Below are 22,391 nucleotides of genomic sequence, written 5' to 3' on the forward strand. Positions count from 1 at the left end.
AAAATAATTTTTAAAGAAATTCTATATCATAACATGAGAACACTCTACTAATGGTCAAGTCAAATAAGTTTATACACAGATTTCTCAAGGTTGATCTATATTTCTGTTTTGAAAAAAACATTTAATGACTTTGAAATCCGGGTTTGTTGTTGCTCCCATGAGTTTTTGAATTATTGTTAATATTATTTTATTATTAGTCATCATCATCAGTTTTATTATTAGTAGTAGCAGTAATAGTAGAATTAGTATCAGCATTTATTTGTACTGTGTTTTTTTTCATCGAGCATTTATTTTGAAAAGCTCTTTGTACTCGTCATCAGCAATCAACAGATCCATTTCCTGTTAGCTAGATGAAAGCCGGTAACATTTAAAGTCCTGTGGTCTAAATGCTCTTAAATTAGTTGTATGTCGACTTGTATTTATAGTTGGTCTAGCTCGCTAAAGTTTCTATTTACATAGTGCATGCGGTAACATCAAAAAACTTAATAGCGTAATATTCCGTTACCTAAGCTAGTTTGCTAGCCTAATTTGTTTACATTAGTGTGAGGGTGTTTCAGTCAGGAAGACCGGATAAATGTGCCTGTCTGTCGTTCCATGTTTCTTTTTGCTTCGTCACTCCTTAAAGGTTAGTGCTGTGAATGTTGGAGCAACAACACCTAAAAAATTGCAACAAATTGTATGTTAACGTTTTTTAATCCAGAGTTGTTAACTTGCCCCTTAAACTTCTTGAAGGGCTCACACACAACAGAGACTGTACTATAACAACAGGTCTTTCACGAAAGGTTTATTTGGTAAACAATCTGGTAAACAAGGAAACACGAATGTTACAGAAAACATTAAAGCCTTACATTTTCTTTGCAGTTAGGTGCATAAATGAACCGCTAATGAGTCTAGATGATTCTGTCACAGGCATAAAATACATAGTTATGGAAAGAGTCTAGCTGCATTTTATATCCTTAATGTAACTGTGTACTTGGATTTGAACATTTCAGAATGAAATATGAAAAGTTCTTGATCAAGCTAAGGATGACCATAGCTTGTATTTCAAAATAAAACAAATTTCCATAAATTTCCACAACCTTAAAAAACCCCTGAAATAGATAAGAGGCTAAAAAAATAGATGGATGCCCCTTTTTTTTCTTGCAATAAAATTAATCATACAGGACTATTGCCTAAACTATAATCCGGTTATTTATTATACTGTTTTTATACTGCCATTTTTCAAACTTTGGCTTTGGGAAAATATGTTCACTTTCATTAGGCGTGCACAGATTACAAAATTCAGGGACATAGCTGTGTTTAAAATTTAGCTGATAGCTGCTGTTAGTACATTAGTTCTTGTTTATTTTGTAGTTTTATCACCTTTTCATTACTGAAATTATCTGTACTGTCTTCAACCCAGGGATTTATGAATAAATATGTGAATTATTGAACCTGGATCTCAGAAAAATGGACTGCAGAATTGACGGGACATAACAGATGATCAGTGGCCTCTGCCAATGGTAAAATGTTGTCTTATTTACTGATAGGAAGATGATGATAGTGCCAACAAATTGTTGTATTCTTCTTCTTTTTTTAAAAATAATGTTTTCTAGAATAATAACTACCCTGTGGGTTTTCTTTGAAACACCCTTGTTACCTTTTTTAAAAGTTGATAAATAATATTATTTTTTCCTCTACAGATAATTTTTAGAATGACAGCAGTCAAGTAGGAAGAAGGATGAATGACTTTGGGCCAACAGACCTGATTGCAGGCCTCTGTCATACAGATGAAGAGGATCCTCTTCCTCTGTGGCAGAATGAATGCATCAGCCCCTGTTTTAACCAGCTCATCCTTGGTGTCTTGCCCCATGCTGGGATGGCCATTTTCAGTGCCTGCTACCTCAGCATGTCAAGGTAGGTCATGCATTGATACCAGGTCCTTATCAACAACACTTTTCCAATCTTGCAATTTTATTAGCGGATAATGAAGTTGTAGTTACAAAAAAACATGCATATCAATCCTTGCAGTGGATTTTCTGATGAAGTATGTTTTACTTTAATGTAACAACAATTCTTTAAAAACAAGCAACTCCCCCCCATCTTTTTTGGAGTCTTCTCTGAGTTGTCCAGTTTTTGGCTAAATTCAAAATGCGCAGCTTAATCATCGAATGGGGCACCCTATAAAACTAATGCCGATGATTCTAAAAATTGTGTCTATATTTTCACATTTTTGTTTGCTTTGCAGATGCAGCCACCTCCAGACGTCTCCCCCGTGTGGCTGGACACTCAGGCTCGTGTCAGCTCTGCTGGCTGCCTTACTCTACACTGCAGATGTCATCCTGGTGAGTGTCCTCCAGCAGGGAGACATGTACCTGGACATCCTAGCTGGCAGCTGTGCAATCCTGGCCTGGCTGGTCCACTTCAGTGTCATAACAGTGCTCCAGAGGACTGTTTTTAAGAGAACCAGAGGACCAACACTGCTGCTTCTCCTGGTGCTTCTGTTACTCCCCAACCTTGTCATCAACTTGATAATTTACTCTAACAACAAGGAATATTTAAACCCAGCTGAACCTCTTAAACTGGCCCGATTTGTTCTTGCCTCAGTACGGACATTTCTTTTTCTCATTTACCTCCTGGCATTTGCTTTCCCCTGCATCAGTGATGCTGGGTACACTTTGTATATTAACGATGTTGATGGCTCTCCGCTCATCCCAGAGAACACCCAGCTGGAGACTGGGGAGATTGTGGCTGAGGATGGGAGTGACTGCCTATCTCGACTCTTCTACTTGTGGCTCACCCCTCTCCTCAGGCGAGGGCAGAGATGGGAACTGGACAGACCAGCCGATGTATATCACCTTCCCCAGAAACTTAGAACTAGTGTGATTTGTCGGTATTTTCACCAGTGCTGGGAAGCCTGCTGGCAAGGATCACCAGTCACTTACCAAGAGGATCAATGGCCCACACCAGTCAGCACAAACCTCCCAAGTGGCAGCTGGAGTTTACACAACCAGGACCAACCACTGGAGCTGGAAGGTGATGTAAGATTGCTGAAGGTGCTACACAAGGCGTTTGGGAAGTGGTATTACATCCTTGGTCTGCTGAAGGTGACAGTCAACATATTGAGCTTTGCAGGTCCACTGCTCCTCAGTAGTCTTGTGAATTTTATGGAGGATAAAGGTGCCCCAGTCAGCAGGGGTGTCTGGTGTGCCTTGGGGCTCTTTGCTACCACCCTGCTGTGCTCTGTTCTACGAAACATCTTTGTCTTCGAGGTCTCCAAGGTGGCGCTGTCAGCACGAGCTGCTCTTGTGACGGCCATCTACAACAAAGCCCTGAGAGTCAGCAGCTGCAGCTTGGCTGGCTTTACTTTAGGAGAGGTGGTGAACTTAATGAGCACAGACACCGACCGTGTGGTTAACTTCTTCCAAAGCTTCCATGAGCTGTGGAGCCTGCCCTTTCAGTTAGCTGTCACCCTTTACTTGCTATATCTGCAGGTGGGTGTAGCTTTCCTTGGAGGACTGTCCGTAGCTTTGCTGCTGGTGCCATTCAACAAGTTCCTTGCTTCCTGCATCCTTAGCAACAATAAAAAGATGCTCATGTGGAAGGATAACCGTGTTAAGGTATGGCATGTTTAAGCTCTTATTACACTGAGTTGATTTATATACTTTTATGAAGCTACCCAGGGAAAAAATCTTGTTGAGATTATTTTTAATTTTGAACTTATTTCCAGTTAATGACAGAGATCCTCTTCGGCATTCGCGTCATCAAGTTCTATAGCTGGGAGCCTCATTTCACACAGAAGGTGGCTGACTGTCGCAAAGAGGAGCTGTCCCACCTTAAGGCTGTCAAATACCTGGATGCATTGTGTGTGTATACCTGGGCTGCTCTACCTGTGGTCATCTCCATCCTGACCTTCGTCACGTATGTGCTGCTTGGACACCAGCTAACGGCAGCAAAGGTAAACTGGCTGCTGTGTTGATGCTGAGTGAGCTTTGTAGAGAATTAGGGAATGTAGGGTTACTGTATAAACATATTTAAAAAAATAACTCTGACAAGAGCAACACCTGAGATGCTGGAGTGGTGGAGGGGTTGAAAAGAGGGGAGCTGCTGAGGCGGGGGGGGGGGGCTGGGAGGAGAAGTTGGCCGTCCGATTGGGGTCTGGAATGTGGGGCCTCCTTGCTGCTGCTGCCGAGCCGGGGCAGTCTGCTTCTCTCCACCCCAGGGAAAAGGGTAACATTACCTGGGTCTTGGTGCAGTTTCCCCCTCCAGGGGCAAGGGTACCTAGACCCGGTTCGTAGAGTACGCTTGGGGAGTGTGATCGTGTGTACAGCGTCTCTTTATGTCTGTCTCCACGTTGGGTGAGTGTGGAGTAAGTGCATATGAGAGCATGAGGGTGGGAATGGATGTTTGTATCTGTGTGTGCCTGTATGTCTGTGTCTATATGTCAGGTTGGGTATCAGACGCCACCTCTCCGGGGACATCTCAGGCCCTCCAAGGTATGGAGGCCTATCTCCCCCCAACACTCCCCCTGCCAGTGGCAGACGCCCTCAGACATCGGTGCGTTGGTGGTTCTTTGTGTCTGGGGATGGGCGTCCGGATACCCACCGGCTCACTCCTTGGTGGCTGCTTGTCGTGGTCTCTCGGCCTGGGGCTCGGTCACTCAGGCACGGCTGGCTGCCGGCGGAGCTCACGGGCACGTCACTGCAACCCCCCCTGGCTTCTGCTCCGCGGCTGCTGAGTGAGCCCTCATCTGGGGCTCTCCTCAGCTCTTTCTGGGACGGTGGCGCAGCTGCCCCTCTGTTGGTCTTCCTTGGTCTCTTGTGTTCTGGGGGCCTCTGGATGTCTGGAGTTTTGATCTCCTCCATACCTGCTTCATGCCCTGGAGGACGGGGCTGTGGCCCCCCCACACCCTCTAGCACACAGGTGTCGAACTCCAGGCCTCGAGGGCCGGTGTCCTGCAGGTTTTAGATGTGTTGCTGATCCAACACAGCTGATTTAAATGGCTAAATGACCTCCTCAACATGTCTTGAAGTTCTCTAGAGGCCTGCTAATGAACTAATCATTTGATTCAGGTGTGGTGACCCAGGGTGAAATCTAAAACCTGCAGGACACCGGCCCTTGAGGCCTGGAGTTCGACACCCCTGCTCTAGCAGATCATTACACGAAGGAACCTTTTAAATACAAGCGCTTCCATGCTCACAGGTGGGGCATGGACGCACCCCACCGTCCATGCCCCCCGTGTGCTCTCACATACACACGGGTGTGTATGTGAGAGCACACGGGGACTCACACACACAAACTACACCCTTTTTGGCTCCTACCTCAAAGCACACTGTGCGCTGTCGATCTTACGTGCTGCACAATAATGTTTAATATTTAGTATTTACTGTTACATTCCCATAGATCATCGTGATGTTGTTATTATGTTGCTCTTTTTTTCTTTCTTCTGCTTGTTTTCTCTTTTTTCTTTCTTAACAGGTGATTGATATATGTATTTTTTTGTCTGCTTATTTTGTTGTTGTTTTTTTTTTTGCCCTTTATCCCCGTCCCTCTTCTCCGCTGTTTTTCTTTCCCTCTTTCTTTCTCCCCTTTCTTTTCCCCAGTCAAGTCTGTCCCGTATTTAACAAGTAAAAAAAAAGAAAAAAAAAAAGGGCAGCAGCGGAAATGAAATGTCAGAGGGAGAGATGAGAAGGGAGGGTGTGTTTGATGACATGGTACATGCATAAGTACCACAGTTGGAGTTGTCTGCTTGAACCAGCTCACTCCAATGCATCGAAGACCTTCTTCAAACAAAATTTTTCCCCATCTTTTTTCTAATCAGTCATTACAATTGGACAACTTTAGAATAATAATTTGTATTATTTAAGTGCCATAAAAGGTTGAGGTGGATTTTCTGCACAGTGAGCAATAATGTTCAAATGACTAACAACTCATAGCAGTAATAGTTATTTTATTTCAATAGGCACAAGTAAAATCAAGTCAGTTTTATTTGCATATTACACACTGAGCTTCAGGGGATCTATATCCTGCACAGAAAAGTGTTCAGCACGCTTCATGATCAGGATCAGGATTGGATTCGGACCATCAGAAAAATTCCCCAAAATGACAGTCAAGGACAATGGTGAAAAAAAATTGCCACTGAGATAAATATATTAATTTATTAAATAATTCTCAGAATAGAAAAAATGTTTTGTACCTTTTTTGTATTCCTAGTAAAAAAGGATATCAGTGGCTTTGAACTTAGAAATTCTTTAAGCTAGTTTTATGCTCTCATGTAAATGATTGTATAAATGCATATATAACAATGGACTATATAACTTGTGATACGTTTTTAAGAGTGCATTCTTGTAAATGTGATTCTCATCCCATGCAGGTGTTTACCACACTTGCCCTTGTAGGAATGTTGATCATCCCACTCAATGCTTTCCCCTGGGTGCTCAATGGAGTCCTGGAAGCCAAAGTGTCTCTGGAACGAATCCAGCGCTTCTTTAAACTAACCAACCAGAACCTGCAGGCATACTATGCCCTGGGTAGGGTACTGCTTGATTTCCTACTTTGTTTGTGTGGAGGTGTATTTGATTTTGATGTGAAACAGGTCCTCATGCTTTTTTGTTCATTCAAGGAAAAAGCAGTTTTTATGAATGTTTAGAACAGCTTCTGCTCATTAAAGATGAGGTTATTTTCTGCTTTAATCAAGTATTTGTTCGAGTGATTGCATCAAATGCTATTTTTTCAAAGAGTAAAGTTCACAGAAACTAAAGAAAACGTTTTACCCAACTGTACATAGTAGGGATGCACCGATACCGATACTGGTATCGTGGACTGGCAGTGTGGACCGGAACAGCCAACTTTAACTCAGGTTTTGGAAAAGCGGTGAAAAATGTCAAGAGAAAATCCACGGGCAGTTAAAATAACAGAGGCTCTGACTCAATTTATCGCTCTGGATGACCAGCCAATGCCAGTCGTGGAAAACATAGGATTCTTCTCAGCATACTCGAGCTGCGATATGAAATTCCCAGCCGCCCACACATCAGGGAGATAATGGTGCCAAAACTTTCTAAAGAGGTAAAGACAAGCAGTGTGTGCGCGATGTCAGTCCTTGGTTTAACGGCACAGTGGACTGATGATCCACGGGCAGATGGGGAGTTCGTTCGTCAATGCCAAATACTTTCGTTATTTTGTTTGTTTGTTTACAATATGGACACTCTGCAACAATTTAAAAGTTTATTTTATTCTCAAACCTAATTTGTATTTATTTTATTCCAAACAGAAGTGTTTATTTATTATTCCGAAAACTCGAGACAGTGCCAATAGTTCAGTGATATTTTGTTAAATTACAATGTGGAGACTCTGCAATAATTTAACAGAAGTGCTTATTTTTCACTTGAAATTTTTTTGTGGTCATTTTTTTTTTTTTTTTGATCAAGGTCTTTTTATTGAACAAAGAATTGCTTCCAACAACAATTATGGCAAAATTAACAGACAGTTGTGCCCCCACCCCCCCAGAACAGTGTAACTAAAACCCAGCCAGAGAGGAAAGGAGAGACAAAATAACATAAAATAAAATAAAGTTACAGATACAAAGTAAATAATAAAATAAATGAACAACAGCAAGAGAAAAAAAAAAAAAAAAAAACCCCACTCACACGCACATTAAGCAATAGTATCCGGACTTAATCTTTCAAAGTAAGTAAGAAAAGGTTGCCATGTGTCATAGAACCGCCGAACCGAACCTTTTACAGTGTAGCGGATCTTTTCCAGCTGAGTATAGTACATGACATCCTTAACCCATTGCCCATATACAGGTGGAAGTGGCTCTTTCCATTACAATAATATCATTCTACGGGCCAAAAGAGTGCAGAAGGCCAGAAGATCAGAGTGTGATTTGGAAAGACTGGCATCACAAGGCGTCACTCCAAAAATAGCTATAAACGGGCAGGGTGCAATTGGAACACCAAATATGTTGGATATGGTTTCAAATATGCTTTTCCAAAAGCTACCCAGTTTTGGACACGCCCAGAACATGTGAAATAGGGAAGCAGGCTCTCGTTTGCACCGGTCACATGTGGGGTCAAACCCATCCTTGATTTTGCTCAGTCTAGTTTTAGACCAATGGAGACGGTGAACAACTTTGAACTGAATCACCACATGTTTAAGGCAAATAGATGATGAAGAAATGCTATTGATTATCTTGTGCCAAGTCTCATCTGTAATCCGTTGGCCAAGATCACTTCCCCATCGTTCCCTAAGTGATTGCAATGTGGACAGCCTAAAATTACTCAACAGCTCATGTGGTCATTTTTATTAAGATATTATTTATTATCGGCAGAGAATAAAATAAAACCTGTCTTCCAATTCATTGCATTTGTGTGTGTGTGTGGTAGAAGTATCGGTTTTTGTACTCTGTATCGGCAAGTACTCAGATCCGGTATCGTATCGGTTTGAAAAAAATTGGTAACGTTGCATCCCTAGTACATAGTTCATCAGCCAAACTTGCTTTTTTAAATCTATGTAATGTTTCTCTTGTGCTGAAATACCACATCTGTGCCCAGTGTCTCCAGAAGACAGCCAGACATCTGTCCTTTTGAGCCAGGGATCATTTTCATGGCAGGAACCCAGCAGTCCAAACGAAGAGGAAGAGTCTGGAGGAGCTAAAGGAAGCCTGCAGCTGCACAGTCTCAATTTAAACATAACCAAGGTACAAGCAACTATTGGGATTGTGCTTTAAAACAATCCCAATAGTTGGAAATTCATCGTCTCCTGTCAGTGATATAAGCTCAGTATTCAACACCCTAAAATTGTATATGAATATTTAAATTGCAAAAACGCATTGACACCAAAATGTTTTAACAGTAGGTGTTTGGAGCTGACTTAGTACAGACATGACATCTGCGGTCTTCTGTCTGGCTCAGGGCTCTCTGGTTGTCGTGGTTGGGAAGGTCGGCTGTGGAAAGAGCTCCTTATTGGCTGCTCTGACTGGAGAACTTAATAGGTACACAGCTTATGAAACTTTTATTGAAAATATTATCGCTTATGACTTAATTTACATATGAAGAATGTTGTCGAGTCATCAATATTCCCTTTCCCAATATGAAGGTTTGCTTAGGTGATTAATAGGCAGTCAGGGGCTTTATGCTGCTCTAGATGATATTTTTCATCTTAGTTGGAACCAAAAAAGTCAATAAAATCAATAGTGAATCTGGTTTTAGTGTTTTTAAGTGCACTGACACAACCTGGGATTAATAATGTGTGACTAAGGTCTATCCATCTTCCACTTGTCTCTGCAGGCTGACTGGAGTGCTCTATGTTGCAGACAGGGAGGTTGGCTTTGGTTTGGCCTCACAGGAACCGTGGATCCAGCATGCATCAGTACGAGACAACATCTTGTTTGGCAGAGACTACGATGCTGCCTTCTACCAGGCTGTGATCAAGGCCTGCGCCCTCTCAGATGACCTCAATGTACGATTGTGACAATGTTATTGTTTACGTTTCTTCACACTGATTTCACTGTGCTTTGCATGGAGTTTCTGGGATTGTTTAAAATGTTAAATAAATTGGTTTTCAGGGCTTTGGTTGCTCTGTTTCTGCACCTGCAGGTTTTGCCAAATGGTGACAAGACTGAAGTGGGTGAGAACGGAGTGACTCTGAGTGGAGGACAGAAGGCCCGGCTGGCACTTGCTAGAGCTGTTTACATGGTGAGTCTTCAGCACAATCCAGCCATCTGCTTCACACTCTAAGAGGCACAGAGGAGGTTTTACAAAATAAATGAGTCAGGCTGCAGTAAACAAGGATAAATGATATTAGAATTATATTTTTCCTTCTGTTGCACAGATTGATAAAAACTGAAAGCTATCAGGTAAACGTTTAGAGCTTTTAATTTTGTTTGAGGGAACTGCATGTTAACAGTTTCTTGTAACAAATAGTTACAAAGCCATAAAAAGCTGTTTATATGTAATATGCTTGTGTAATGTGATGTTGCCTCCCCTTCCTTTTTTCTGCTTCTCCTGCAGGACAAAGATATCTACCTCCTCGATGATCCACTGGCAGCAGTGGATGCAGATGTGGCTGAACACCTTATGAAGAAATGTATCATGGAGCTCCTCAGAGGGAAGACCAGAATCCTTTGCACACACCGCATAGAGTTTGTGGACAAAGCTGATGTGGTTGTCCTCATGGACAATGGAGCAATCATCAAAACAGGTAGAAACTGAAGTCTGCTTTAAATCTTGGTGACATTTGTATAAATGTAACTTCTAAATGATTTAAAGTCCTTTTAGAAACAAATGTCACAGATCAGCAGCTTAAGTTATTTTGAAGTTTCCATCAGAATGGATGGGGAGAAAGTCATAACTCACAATTGTATTGATCAGTGGGTCATAGAAACTGCATGCAATAGAAGTGGCAGTCAAATACAAAAAATCCCAACAACTTTTGCATTTTTGCTCCAAAATACAGTTCAGAAAAGCATTTTTCATCCAATATTACAATATTACAGCTTTACCACTAACTGCTCATGCCAAATTAAAATCAATGTTCTATATGCACTTAGGCAAAATATAATTGAAAAAAAGTACACATCTCTACATCTGTAGAACAATAACAAGTAGAAAAAGATGTCTGCCTCCACATAGCTGAAGTGTACATTTATCCACAGAATAATGTGATTGGCTAATATGCTTTATACCTAAACTGTTGATTGGCTTTTGGGTAACGAGGTGGGACAACCGCCATCTTTAGCATCTCAGACTTTGATTTTTATTTGTAATTCTTAGAGTGCCATGTTGTCTTGTATAAGGTGTCCATATGCCAAGTAAAAAAAAAAGAGCGGCTATTGTACAGATACAGGACATTTATTAAAAGGCGTCATGGCTTTTTTGTTTTGTCTAGTTGTTTATATTGAGCTCACTTTATTCGTTTAGCATTACATGCAAGAAGAGCATCAACTTGTAAGTGGCTCAGGGAGTTGGGAAGCGCATCTGTAACTGGAAGGTCGCTGGTTCGATCCCCGGGCTCTCTGTCCTGGTCGTTGTGTCCTTGTGCAAGACACTTTACCCTACCACCTACTGGTGTTGGCCAGCTTCTGTCAGTCTGCCCCAGGGCAGCTGTGGCTACAACTGTAGCTGCCTCCACCAGTGTGTGAATGTGAGAGTGAATGAATAGTGGCATAAAGCGCTTTGGGTGCCTTGAAAAGCGCTGTATAAAATCCAATCCATTATTATTATTATAAGGTGGAACATCTGTGGAATAAAAGGCCTTTCTATTCTTCTGTGTTAAACAGGGACACCAGCAGAAGTCCTTCCTTTGGTGGACGCAGTCCAGAAAAAGCAGAAGAACAACCGCAACACAAAAGAGAAAGGTGTGTTTACCTCACATTATGACAAACAAAAACTCAGGTGTTAAAACAGTGGCGCATGTATAATCTCTTACAAGTCCAGAGTTCCCATTGTTGTCATCTTCTTCTTCAATAGCAATATCTCAACAAAATCTCAACAAATCCAAAATTCAGCTCTTCTTTCTGGGACTCTTATAATCCTTTTGGTTTGGCCCCTGTTGATTGTGAGCAGATGGCGTGGAGCAGGTTGAAGGGGAAATGAGTTCATTGCCTGAGCTACATGTGGATAATGATCCTGACCTCTCGGGGGCAGAGCAGAAACAGGTGGGCAGGCTGGCATGGAGAGTTTACCAGACCTACTGGGCCGCTGTGGGTGGAGTACTGGCCTCCTGCGTCTTAGTCTCTCTGCTCCTCATGCAAGGTTTGGAATGCTTTTTATGATCTTTGTACACTGGGGACGCTTAGCAATTTTTTCAGAAACATCACCTCCAAGATTGTCTCTCTGTGGTCAACATTTTTTCATCTTTTAAAGATGAGAATTATTTTTTAATTTTACTGCCAAAATTACAAAATAAGTCCAGGCGACCTGTATGATACTTGGGCGATATAGGATTATTGTTTAAAGCAGGCTTCAGGGTATTTTGTCCCCAAAAGAAAAAATAATTACTGTCTTCTGGCTTTAAATTCATTTCTAATTTAATAAGAACTTTGTGTGTGTGTTTGTGTGTAAATCAGCATCTAAAAATGTGTCTGACTGGTGGCTGTCCTACTGGATCTCTGAGCTAAAACACAATGGTTCCACTGGGAATAATGATTCTTCGTTACCTGCCTTCAGCTCACCTCATCTGCTGCTTTTCTCACCTGGAAGGCTCATGTGAGTTGACCAATTGGCAACATTTTGAAAAAGATTCTGTGAATGGTAACACAACCAAGATGCCTTGCTATCATTGTTCCAGAATAAACTTTAAAACACAAAATTTGTAACCAATTTTAAAAGAGCACATGCTATAATAATAACATGCAGTTCAGCCGTGAGATAATGATGATTTCTTTTAAAATTTCATTTATATATTATTTTTAAAAGGTACAGATGTAAAGACTTTGCCATTACATTTTCTATTATTATGTTAAACACAAAGTTTATCTTTTATTTTGAAGAATGAAAATAAAAACTGCTTTTAGTACTGTGATTTAAACTTTGACTTCTTCCTGTCTTACTTCAGTCTTTTGACTAAAATCAGATATTCACCTCTACCCATCCAGATCTTCAGTGCCCTCTGACTACATGTTCCTCTCGAACGACATCGATGCAGATGTTAAGTTTTACCTGACGGTCTACGGCTCCATTGCTGTGGCCAACACCGTGTTCACCGCGCTCCGTGCCTTCCTCTTTGCCTATGGAGTAATGTGTGCCGCTTCTGCCATCCACAACAGACTTCTGAATCAAGTCTTTAAGGTATGTCAGCAGTCAGCATAGCAGATTGAGTGCTTTTCATGTCTGGCAAAAATAGCTAAAGGTTGGAGAAACAGGGTGGTGACTGATGGGTTAGCAGTGTGAGACATCAGACGAGCTGAGTAGATGTTCATTAACAGGAAGAGGTATGCTCACACTGCCTATGTTATCTACTTAATGCCAATCCTTCTGATGTGCTAGGTAGTTTTAAATACATATATAATAAGGATTTTTACTCTTACTACAGATCACAATTGCATCTGCAATTGTTATAGTTCACAAGATTCATTAAAGAAAAATGCAAATGCATAATGAGAGAGGAAAACACTTTAAGTGTGAGTGACATGAGTAATTCCCACTTAGCAAAAAATATTAAAAAATGTCTTGTTTGCGTGTCCATCCAGACCACTATGGCGTTCTTCGATACCACTCCTTTGGGCCGAATTCTCAACCGTTTTTCCTCAGACTTGTACAGCGTGGACGACAGCCTGCCGTTTGTCTTGAACATCTTACTGGCCAACATTTTTGGCTTGCTCGGCATGCTGGTGGTGATAAGTTACGGCCTGCCCTGGGTCCTGGTGGCCCTGCTTCCCCTGGGTCTGCTGTACTACCGCACACAGCACTTCTATAGACACACATCTCGAGAGCTGAAGCGCCTCTGCAGCCTCACTCTGTCACCAATCTACTCGCATTTTTCAGAGACACTGACTGGACTGGGAACGATCCGGGCCAGTGGCAACTCTGCCAGGTGAGTGACACGGAAACAGAGTTTTCAGTGATTAGATAAATGTATGTGAAAATAAGTAATAGTTGTTAACTTTATCTTGCACAGGACATAAAATTAATTTAAATTCTCTTGAACATAGGTGACAGGAAGTGTTAATATTAATAAAATATATTAGGTATAGGGACTAAAGAAACAGCTAAACCGCAGGGACATTTTTCTGCTGTTTCAGGTTTGAGGAGGAGAACGCCAGGCGTTTGGAGCAGAACCAACGCTGTTTGTTTCTTAGCTACGCTGCAGGGCAGTGGCTGGACATCCGTCTGCAGCTGATTGGTATCGCTGTGGTGACAGGCCTTGGGGTGATAGCTGTTGTTCAGCACCAGCTTAATTCTGTTGATCCAGGTAAGACAGCAGAAGAATTTGCAGGCTGTGCGTGTTTAATGACCGTAGGAGCCATTGAGTAAGACTGTGTGTGCCGGTTTTCCTATCAGGTCTGGTGGGTCTGTCCCTGTCCTACGCTTTGTCTATCACACAGCTGCTATCTGGCCTCATATTCAGCTTCACGCAGACTGAAATGCAGCTGGTGAGCGTGGAACGAACAGAGGAATATTCCACTGGACTGCCCATTGAACCACAGCATCAGAATACAGAGGTCGGGTGCACTGGATATTGATATTAACATAACAACAGTGGGTTACACTAAAGCTTTATCAGAGCTCCTGGCTTTACCTCACAGCTGTCTTCACAGAATGTATCTTACTTTTTAGTCCAAACCTGAAAGTCAGAGGAAAAGATCATGAGACACAATTTACATATATATTAATATATATATTAATAACATATATAAACATTTGTACACCTATTTACATATTTAAATAAAGATGGACGTGGCATCTTTTTTTTTTTGTCAATTGAAACAAAAGCCAACACAAAGTACTTTAACATGTATATTTTTCTATTGCCCAGCAGAGGGCAGTCTCTCTGCTTTAAAAAAATATGGGTTGTTGTAAAGAAATCTATGGAAAACAGCCCTTCTTTTTTATGATACCATAAATCAAGTGTCGTTTCTAACGTGTTTATGGACTCAGTCACACGTTTTAAATTTCTTGGAGTACTATTTGCATTTTACCCTCTCTGTTTCTGACCTCAGCTGTCCCCCTCATGGCCTGAGCACGGTTGTTTGGAGTTTCGGAATGTGGCTTTGACCTACAGGGATGGTCTGCCTAATGCCCTGGATGGAGTGAGCCTCATGGTGCGACCTGGAGAGAAAATAGGCATTGTGGGACGTACAGGATCTGGCAAGTCCACGATATTCTTGGCCCTGTTTCGGATGGTGGAGCTCAGCCAGGGTCAGATTCTCCTGGATCAGCTGGATATCACCACTGTGGGTCTAGTTCAACTCAGGTACATTTGAATTGAGTTGTTTATTGGTATTGGATAAGAGTTACACGAAAACTGTGCTCTAACGCATTTTAGAAGATAAATTACTAACATAATGTACTTTATAATATAATACAATCAGTGGGAGACAAGTTGACTTATGTGCTGTTGTTGCCCTCTGCAGGTCCAGGTTGGCCATTATTCCTCAGGACCCCTTCCTTTTCAGTGGCACAGTCAGAGAGAATCTGGACCCCTGTGGGCGACACTTGGAGCCGGAGCTGCTGGACGTCCTGGAGCAGTGCCACCTCAGCACTGTGGTCAGCAGAATGGGTGAGAGTTATTTACAAAAGTGTGTTTGACCCAGTGATTTAACAGAGAGCAGAAGGGGGGCTGGGGGGCTCTTCAACTGGTGGGGGAGATTGTCACATCTTGCAGGAGCTTTCCTCTCTTCAGGAACTCTCTGCAGGAAGGGGAGATACAGGAGAGGTGGAGGAAGATCTCAGCCTGGGCGTCTATTGTCTTGTGTAGTCTGGAAGATGAGTGGATGGTGGGGTGGGTGCAGTTTTCTCTGTGGTGGGGTTGGGTGGACTGTCCCGGGCTCTGCGGGGCCGGGAGGCGCTGCTGCGCTGGGCCCCGGTCTGGATGGGCCTGGGCCCCCTTTCCCTGGCGGGTCGCGGAGTATGGGGGTGCCTACTGGGGTCAGCGGGGGAGCTGGCCCCAGGGAGGGGTCACTTGCCCCTCCCTTCCTTCCCTCCCCATCTCCAGCTGCCTCCCTCTTCCCGCTCCACCACAACCACCCACACATGCAGGGCCTTGGAGTAGGGGTATGTCACCAGGGTGCAGAGGAGGCTACCCCCCCCCCCCCCCTTTCTGGCTGCCTGTACCTCAATTTTATCCCACAACTTAGACATTCACATTACTCACACTCTCATTACACATACATATAGGATCTTGGGGGTGGGCACGATACACGGAGTCCAAAGTACCATCAGGGTGTACACCTCACCCCTGGCGTCGTTGCCCACCCCTCAATTTTAAATACACGTAGACATTGAGGGCTAGCAGGAGGGACCATGCGCTTACCTGCTGCTCTCTGGCAGGTAGCTCCAAGCCCTCCTGGGTTTTAAATGCACCTTAGAACACACATGCATCAACACTACAATGAGCGGGTGGAGGGAGGTTTGGAGTCTTCTCCCACCCCCATTCTCTGCGGCCTGCTGGAGCGGGGGGGCTAGGAGGAGGAGTTGGCCGTCCGACTGCGGTCTGGAGTGTGGGGCCTTCCTGCTGCTGCGGAGTCGGGGCGGTCTGCCTCCCCCCACCGCAGGGAAAAGGGTAACACCACCTGGGTCTGGGTGCAGTTCCCCCTCCAGGGGCAAGGGTACCTAGACCCGGTTTGTAGAGTACGCTTGGGGAGTGTGATCGTGTGTACAACGTCTCTTTATGTCTGTCTCCACGTTGGTTGAGTGTGGAGTAAGTGCATATGAGAGCATGAGGGTGGGAATGGATGTTTGTATCTGTGTGTGCCTGTATGTCTGTGTCTATATGTCAGGTTGGGTGTCAGGCGCCACCTCTCTGGGGACATCTCAGGCCCTCCAAGGTTTGGAGGCCTATCTCCCCCTACCACCACTTCCCCTGCCAGTGGCAGACGCCCTCAGACATCGGTGCGTTGGTGGTTCTTTGTGTCTGGGGGTGGGCGTCCAGGTACACACCGGCTCACTCCTTGGTGGCCGCTTATCGGGGCCTGGAGCCTGGGGCTCGCTCGGGCCACTTCGGAGGTGGGGTGCCGTCGGCCTCTCGGCCTGGGGCTCGGTCACTCAGGCACAGCTGGCTGCCGGCGGAGCTCACGGGCGCGTCACTGCAACTCCCCCTGGCTTCTGCTCCGCGGCTGCTGAGTGAGCCCTCATCTGGGACTCTCCTCAGCTCTTTCTGGGACAGTGGCGTGGCTGCCCCTCTGTTGGTCTTCCTTGGTCTCTTGTGTTCTGGGGGCCTCTGGATGTCTGGAGTTTTGATCTCCTCCATACCTGCTTCATGCCCTGGAGGACGGGGCTGTGGCCCCCCCACACCCTCTAGCAGATCATTACATGAAGGAACCTTTTAAAAAAACAAGCGCGTCCATGCTCACAGGTGTACACACGGGTGATCACACCCACAAACTACACCCTTTTTGGCTCCTACCTCAAAGCACACTGTGTTCTGTTGATCTTATGTGCTGCACAATAATGTTTAATATTTAGTATTTACTGTCATATTCCCATATATCATTGTGATGTTGTTTATTCTATTACTCTTGTTCTCTTCTGCTTGTTTTCTTTTTTCTTTCTCAGCAGGTGATCCAGGTGATCGATATATGCATTTTTTTTCTCTCTCTTTTTTTCTCTGCCCGTTCTGTTGGTTTTTGTTTTTTGCCCTTCTCCCCCGTCCCTCTTCTCAGCTGTTTCTCTTTCCCTCTTTCTTTCTCCCCTTCTTTCCTCCAGTCAAGTCTGTCCCGTATTCAGCAAGTGAAAATAAAATAAACAATAAAAGGTGAATCAAATGGACCATTCAGCAAGGCTGGGATGGTCAGTTTGGTAAAGTAAATCCGTTGGGCATCTTTCTTCGCCTTTAGACAACAATTCTGATGCAAAAGAGCCAAACAGGACAGGCAAAAAAACCAACACAAAACAGAGAGCAGAAGAATTGCAGTGTTTTGTCTTTTTTGTTACAAAGGTGTGTCTGCTTGGCACCTTTGATGCCACCCTTTTCCATTCCTGTCTGCTCACATGACTGTCTGCTTCAGTTACAAAATGGTTCTTACCTACTTGCACTGGGAAAATGGTTCTTGAGTCAACACGCTGGATGATCGAAAGTATTTTTTTGTACCACAGAATAAATCTAAGGATCCACTGACCAACGGCTGGCAAACATACTTTGATAACTGATGACTGTGTTTCAGAACCTAACATTATTATCTTTGAGTTCTCTTTCCTCCTGTGTTATCTTTGTATTAATCCTGTTTACTTTATGGGCCATTTATCATAAAAGCCTAAAATAAAGGTTCAAATTTGCATGAAATGGAGCTGCTACTACATGAAGATCATCAACATGAAGATGTAGATGATGACAGATTCATGCTGCCTCTCATGCCTTTTGTGTGTGTTTTCGTGAATATCAGGTGGTCTGGATGCTGAGGTGGGAGAAAGAGGAAGATTCTTCTCTGCAGGACAGAAGCAGCTGCTGTGTTTGGCCAGAGCTCTGTTGACGCAAGCCAAGGTGAGTTTTGCAGCTTTACCATTACACTGTACCGACGACACACGTCGTCTCCGACCACTGTCAGAGACGGTAAATTTCCTCTCGAGTGACTGACACTGATGGTGAGAGGGTGCAACAGAATTACAATAAAGGGTGAAAAATAGTCTGTGGCTTTCTCTGTGACATCAGTGACAGTATGAGGCTGTAAACAAAGAACAAACTGTACAGGTTTGATTAGCTCTAATTATGTGACACGCCTTCACCTGTTCACAAGGAAGTAGGTTGTAAGACTCTGCGTACAGGAGAAGGTATTTGCAAAAGCTTTGTGAATGTTATGCTTCTACATTACTGCAAAGAAGACCGACTAACTTTGTATTTCCAGACATTTATTTATTTATATTTACTGAGAACAAAATATTTTAGCGTGATTGCTCAAACAAATAAAGCAAAACATTTTTCCAGTCAATGTTTTTGTTGTCATTTAGGTCCTGTGTATTGATGAAGCCACTGCCAGCGTGGATCATAAGACAGACAAACTCCTGCAGCAGACCATTAGAGAGAAGTTTCAGGACAAGACTGTGCTCACTATTGCCCACAGGTGACTGCATGTGTTCATGTCCTGCACTAAAGCACATTTCAGAATGTTATTTTACAACTGTAGTTTAAAACTTCCTGCTTTTTATTTTCTGAATGAAACACCTTTTTGTGTTTTGTGTGCCTGTCTCACATTAGGATCAACACCATCATGGACTGTGACCGTGTGCTAGTGATGCATGCTGGGAAGGTGGTGGAGTTTGACAGTCCCGTGTCTCTCTGCCAAGCTGATAACTCCATCTTTCACAGACTGGCGGGTGATCAGGGACAGTGAGATGATCAGACACATTTACAGACAACTTGCTGCTTTGAGTTGATGCAGAGAAGAGTTGCAGACTTTGAGCAAAAACTCATTAGGAACGGACAGCTTGGCCTCAAAAGCGAGGCTGTTTGGAAATGTGATTATTCTAATGCATAAACAGCATTCATTGAATTTATGCCATATTCTTGAATCAAGACAACTAAACAGCCCTCCCCCAACTCTTCCAGTGGTCACCAAGGAGTTCACTGGCCACTTGAGAAACATAATGTCTCTAGCATGTTCTGGGTCTGCCCTTAAGTCTCCTCAATCAGGAAGTACCCAAGACCACCTCAACTGGCTCCTTTAGATGTGCTGAAGTAGCAACTCCACTCCAATCCATCCTCACTTTATCAGCTCAGCTCAGATATCCTTCTGCTGCTTGTATCTGCCATCTTTTTCAGACCACATCACCGGAGACAATTCATTAATCCGTCTGTAAATCTTCCGCTCCTTTGTTCATTCACTTAACATCAAGACTTTGATTCTTTAAACTCTGTACTTGGGGCATCAGCTCATTCAGAACCCAGAGGTGGCACTCCATCATTTTTATAGCTGAGAACCATCGTTTCAAGTCTCGGATGTCCAACTTCGGTTTCAAAGTCAGCAGTCGCGAAAATTAAAAAAACAAACAGTAACTTAAAATAAGGGGAATTAGTCAAATCCATTTGGTATAATAGCTGCTACTTTTTACACTTTGTTATTGTTATATTTGAATCCTAATTTAGACAGACAGCCAGAAATGTTCGTCACCATATGTAAATGACTCGTGTAAACTTGTCAGGAGTAATTTTGTGTTTATTCAGAACAACTGCCTGTGTTTGATGAAATAAGACATCATGTCTGCTTGCACTTATGTGAATTATGAACATAAATACCTGGTAAATGGCCTGTATTTATATAGCGCTTTTCTAGTCCCTAAGGACCCCAAAGCGCTTTACACAACCTGTCATCCACCCATTCACGCACACATTCACACACAGGTGATGGCGAGCTACATTGTAGCCACAACCACCCTGGGGCGCACTGACAGAGGCGAGGCTGCCGAACACTGGCGCCACCGGGCCCTCTGACCACCACCAGCAGGCAACGGGTGAAGTGTCTTGCCCAAGGACACAACGACCGAGACTGTCCAAGCCGGGGCTCGAACCGGCAACCTTCCGATTACAAGGCGAACTCCCAACTCTTGAGCCACGATCGCCCCAGATCTGGCCCTAGATCTGGTCTTACCACAAGCCACTAAACATTGATGTGTTATAACAAAACACCACTCTGTAGAACAGCGGTCCCCAACCCCCGGGCCTCGGACCGGTACCGGTCCGTGAGTCGTTTGGTACCGGGCCGTGAGAGTTGAGGCTCAGCTGTGAAATGTGTGGTTTTCAGGGTTTTATCGGTTTTCAGCGTTATTTTGTTATCGTTTTTATCGTTAACTTGGTTTTCCTGGGTCTTTTCACGCGTGTTATGAATAAATCTTCTTTTTTTCGGTACCGGTACTAGTTTTATTTTGTTGTATTTATCCGTGACACCTTAAAGGCCGGTCCATGAAAATATTGTCGGGCATAAACCGGTCCGTGGCGCAAAAAAGGTTGGGGACCGCTGCTGTAGAAGAAATGTTGCAGTGGGATTACAGTAGCAATCTGAGTAGAAAAAAATGTCTAAATATATGAAATTATGACTTTATAATCTTGTTTTGGATTCATTTGAAACAAATGATATGTGGAGCATTTTATGAATCATCTTTCAATATATAAAGAGAGTTCAGTCAGTCTTTGAGTGCTTTAGATAAAAAGAGAGACCTGAAAATAAGAAACATTCACAGTTCAACAATACAGAAATGTCTTATTTTTAGAATTTTATTTAAAAAAACATTTTATTGAAATTTTTTTTTAAATGCTGCAAGACCTGTAAGGGCTATGAGGAATTTTATTTGAATGGTAAATGGTAAATGGCCTGTATTTATATAGCGCTTTACTAGTCCCTAAGGACCCCAAAGCGCTTTACATATCCAGTCATCCACCCATTCACACACACATTCACACACTGAATAGTACCTGATTCTGTATCTGCCAAGTTCAACATGAATATGGAAGGTAAAGTGCTTCATATTTTGTAGATTTAAATGAGAGTAGATGTATCAAAGTTTTGGGAATCCTCATCTGTGGAACTAACATGAAGTTGCTGCTTCTTCCTCTTGTCTGCAAGGAAACACATCCAAACTTTTTACTTTCTTTCAAAGATGATGATTATAAATGGATGTGACTGTGTTCTTATGGAAGTACTATTTCATAGAATTACACATTTTTCTAGTACCATTTACAATAATAGCAGGAACAGTAATCATAGCAGTCGTCATAATTTGTGTTTTCTTAATTCTTATAGTGTGGAAAATACAGGTCACTTGAATGAGGTCAACATTGTATGAGACTTAATATAAAGTATATAAGTCTCATGAGATATATGTAAAACATTTATTGTAAGTTTTCTTCTGCACAGGACTGTTGGTGGTTTATTAGATCTTAGAACTACACTGAAGAGAAAAGCTCTGCCACAAAACAGTTGGTTTTAATTTATCCAACTCCTGTTTGTTCTGTTTTATCATTATATCCTGTTTTCTTTTTTTTACTCTTTTAATGTTAACCATCTGTACAAAGAAAACACAAAATCCAGTTTCTCAGTGTTTTTTTTTAAATTATTATTATGAAGAAGCATGCAGGCTTTTTATGACCAGACGGAGTCTTTTACTTCACTTCTCTGTCAATGATTTACTGTCATTCAACAGACTAACAAAAACGATTCAGGCTTGCTGCAGGCAAAGAACTCAGCCTGGGGTGTGTTTGCCTCTCTTTATATGTACTGTTTTAAAGCAATCTGACTTTATTTTTTGACACATTTTATTTTTTTGGCATCAACGTCAGACTTTTCAGACATATGACATTGATCAAATAACCACATGCTGATCATCATATTAGTATATCTGTATGTGTCATAAATTGATCCCCTTCATCTCATGAATTGTATTTTCAAGTGCATTTTACTTTAATGTAAGACCAAGACAAAGAGCAACTGACAACCTGAATAATAAAACATTTGTCAGTCAAACAATTAAGGGAGGATAGTATGAATCGTTTAAATTGATGAAATAATAATGGAATGATCTCGGCAGCTTTAATGTGAGCTGTAAATCAAATTTAGATTCAAGTATTAATAAAAAAAAGTTTATCTAAATGTTGTGATTGTGATGTTTGTATGCTTAGTTGCAGGTGAGTATATTTTGACAGGAGTGATTTTTGTTGTTTGTTTTTCTTGGCTTGTCAACAGCTGTAATGTAAAAATTCGTTGGTAATAAAAATGCTATTGATTATTAAACATGTATGTTGAGTTCATTCACCAGATTTGCCTGAGA

General features: G+C 42.6%; 1 protein-coding gene across 2 annotated transcripts; it reads left to right on the forward strand.

Annotated features, from left to right (window-relative positions):
• Nucleotides 1-330: 330 nt before the first annotated feature.
• abcc10 (ATP-binding cassette, sub-family C (CFTR/MRP), member 10) lies at nt 331-22,354 on the forward strand. 2 transcript variants are annotated; one of them, XM_080880879.1, is made up of 23 exons: nt 331-625; nt 1,403-1,502; nt 1,683-1,896; nt 2,228-3,599; nt 3,710-3,937; nt 6,353-6,509; nt 8,532-8,677; nt 8,892-8,971; nt 9,267-9,438; nt 9,576-9,674; nt 9,990-10,179; nt 11,258-11,335; nt 11,544-11,732; nt 12,047-12,185; nt 12,575-12,767; nt 13,169-13,512; nt 13,721-13,890; nt 13,980-14,140; nt 14,639-14,892; nt 15,053-15,198; nt 18,020-18,117; nt 18,582-18,694; nt 18,829-22,354. In XM_080880879.1, exons 3-23 carry the CDS (start codon nt 1,721-1,723, stop codon nt 18,962-18,964), a joined length of 4,641 nt encoding a protein of 1,546 aa, XP_080737005.1. In that variant the 5' UTR covers nt 331-625; nt 1,403-1,502; nt 1,683-1,720; the 3' UTR covers nt 18,965-22,354. The 2 variants fall into 2 exon arrangements, with proteins under 2 accessions (XP_080737005.1, XP_080737006.1); XM_080880880.1 differs by lacking the exon at nt 1,403-1,502.
• Nucleotides 22,355-22,391: the final 37 nt, after the last annotated feature.

Source organism: Rhamphochromis sp. 'chilingali' (assembly GCF_963969265.1).
Source record: "Rhamphochromis sp. 'chilingali' genome assembly, chromosome: 4".
NCBI classification, from domain to species: Eukaryota; Metazoa; Chordata; class Actinopteri; order Cichliformes; family Cichlidae; genus Rhamphochromis; species Rhamphochromis sp. 'chilingali'.

Excerpts from the sequence above, each read along its gene's own strand:
- abcc10 (XM_080880879.1), top strand. The coding sequence starts at position 1,721 with ATGAATGACTTTGGGCCAACAGACCTGATTGCAGGCCTCTGTCATACA. Across the intron at positions 9,439-9,575 it reads CCCTCTCAGATGACCTCAAT|GTTTTGCCAAATGGTGACAA; the intron begins GTACGATTGTGA and ends CTGCACCTGCAG. Across the intron at positions 9,675-9,989 it reads TTGCTAGAGCTGTTTACATG|GACAAAGATATCTACCTCCT; the intron begins GTGAGTCTTCAG and ends CTTCTCCTGCAG.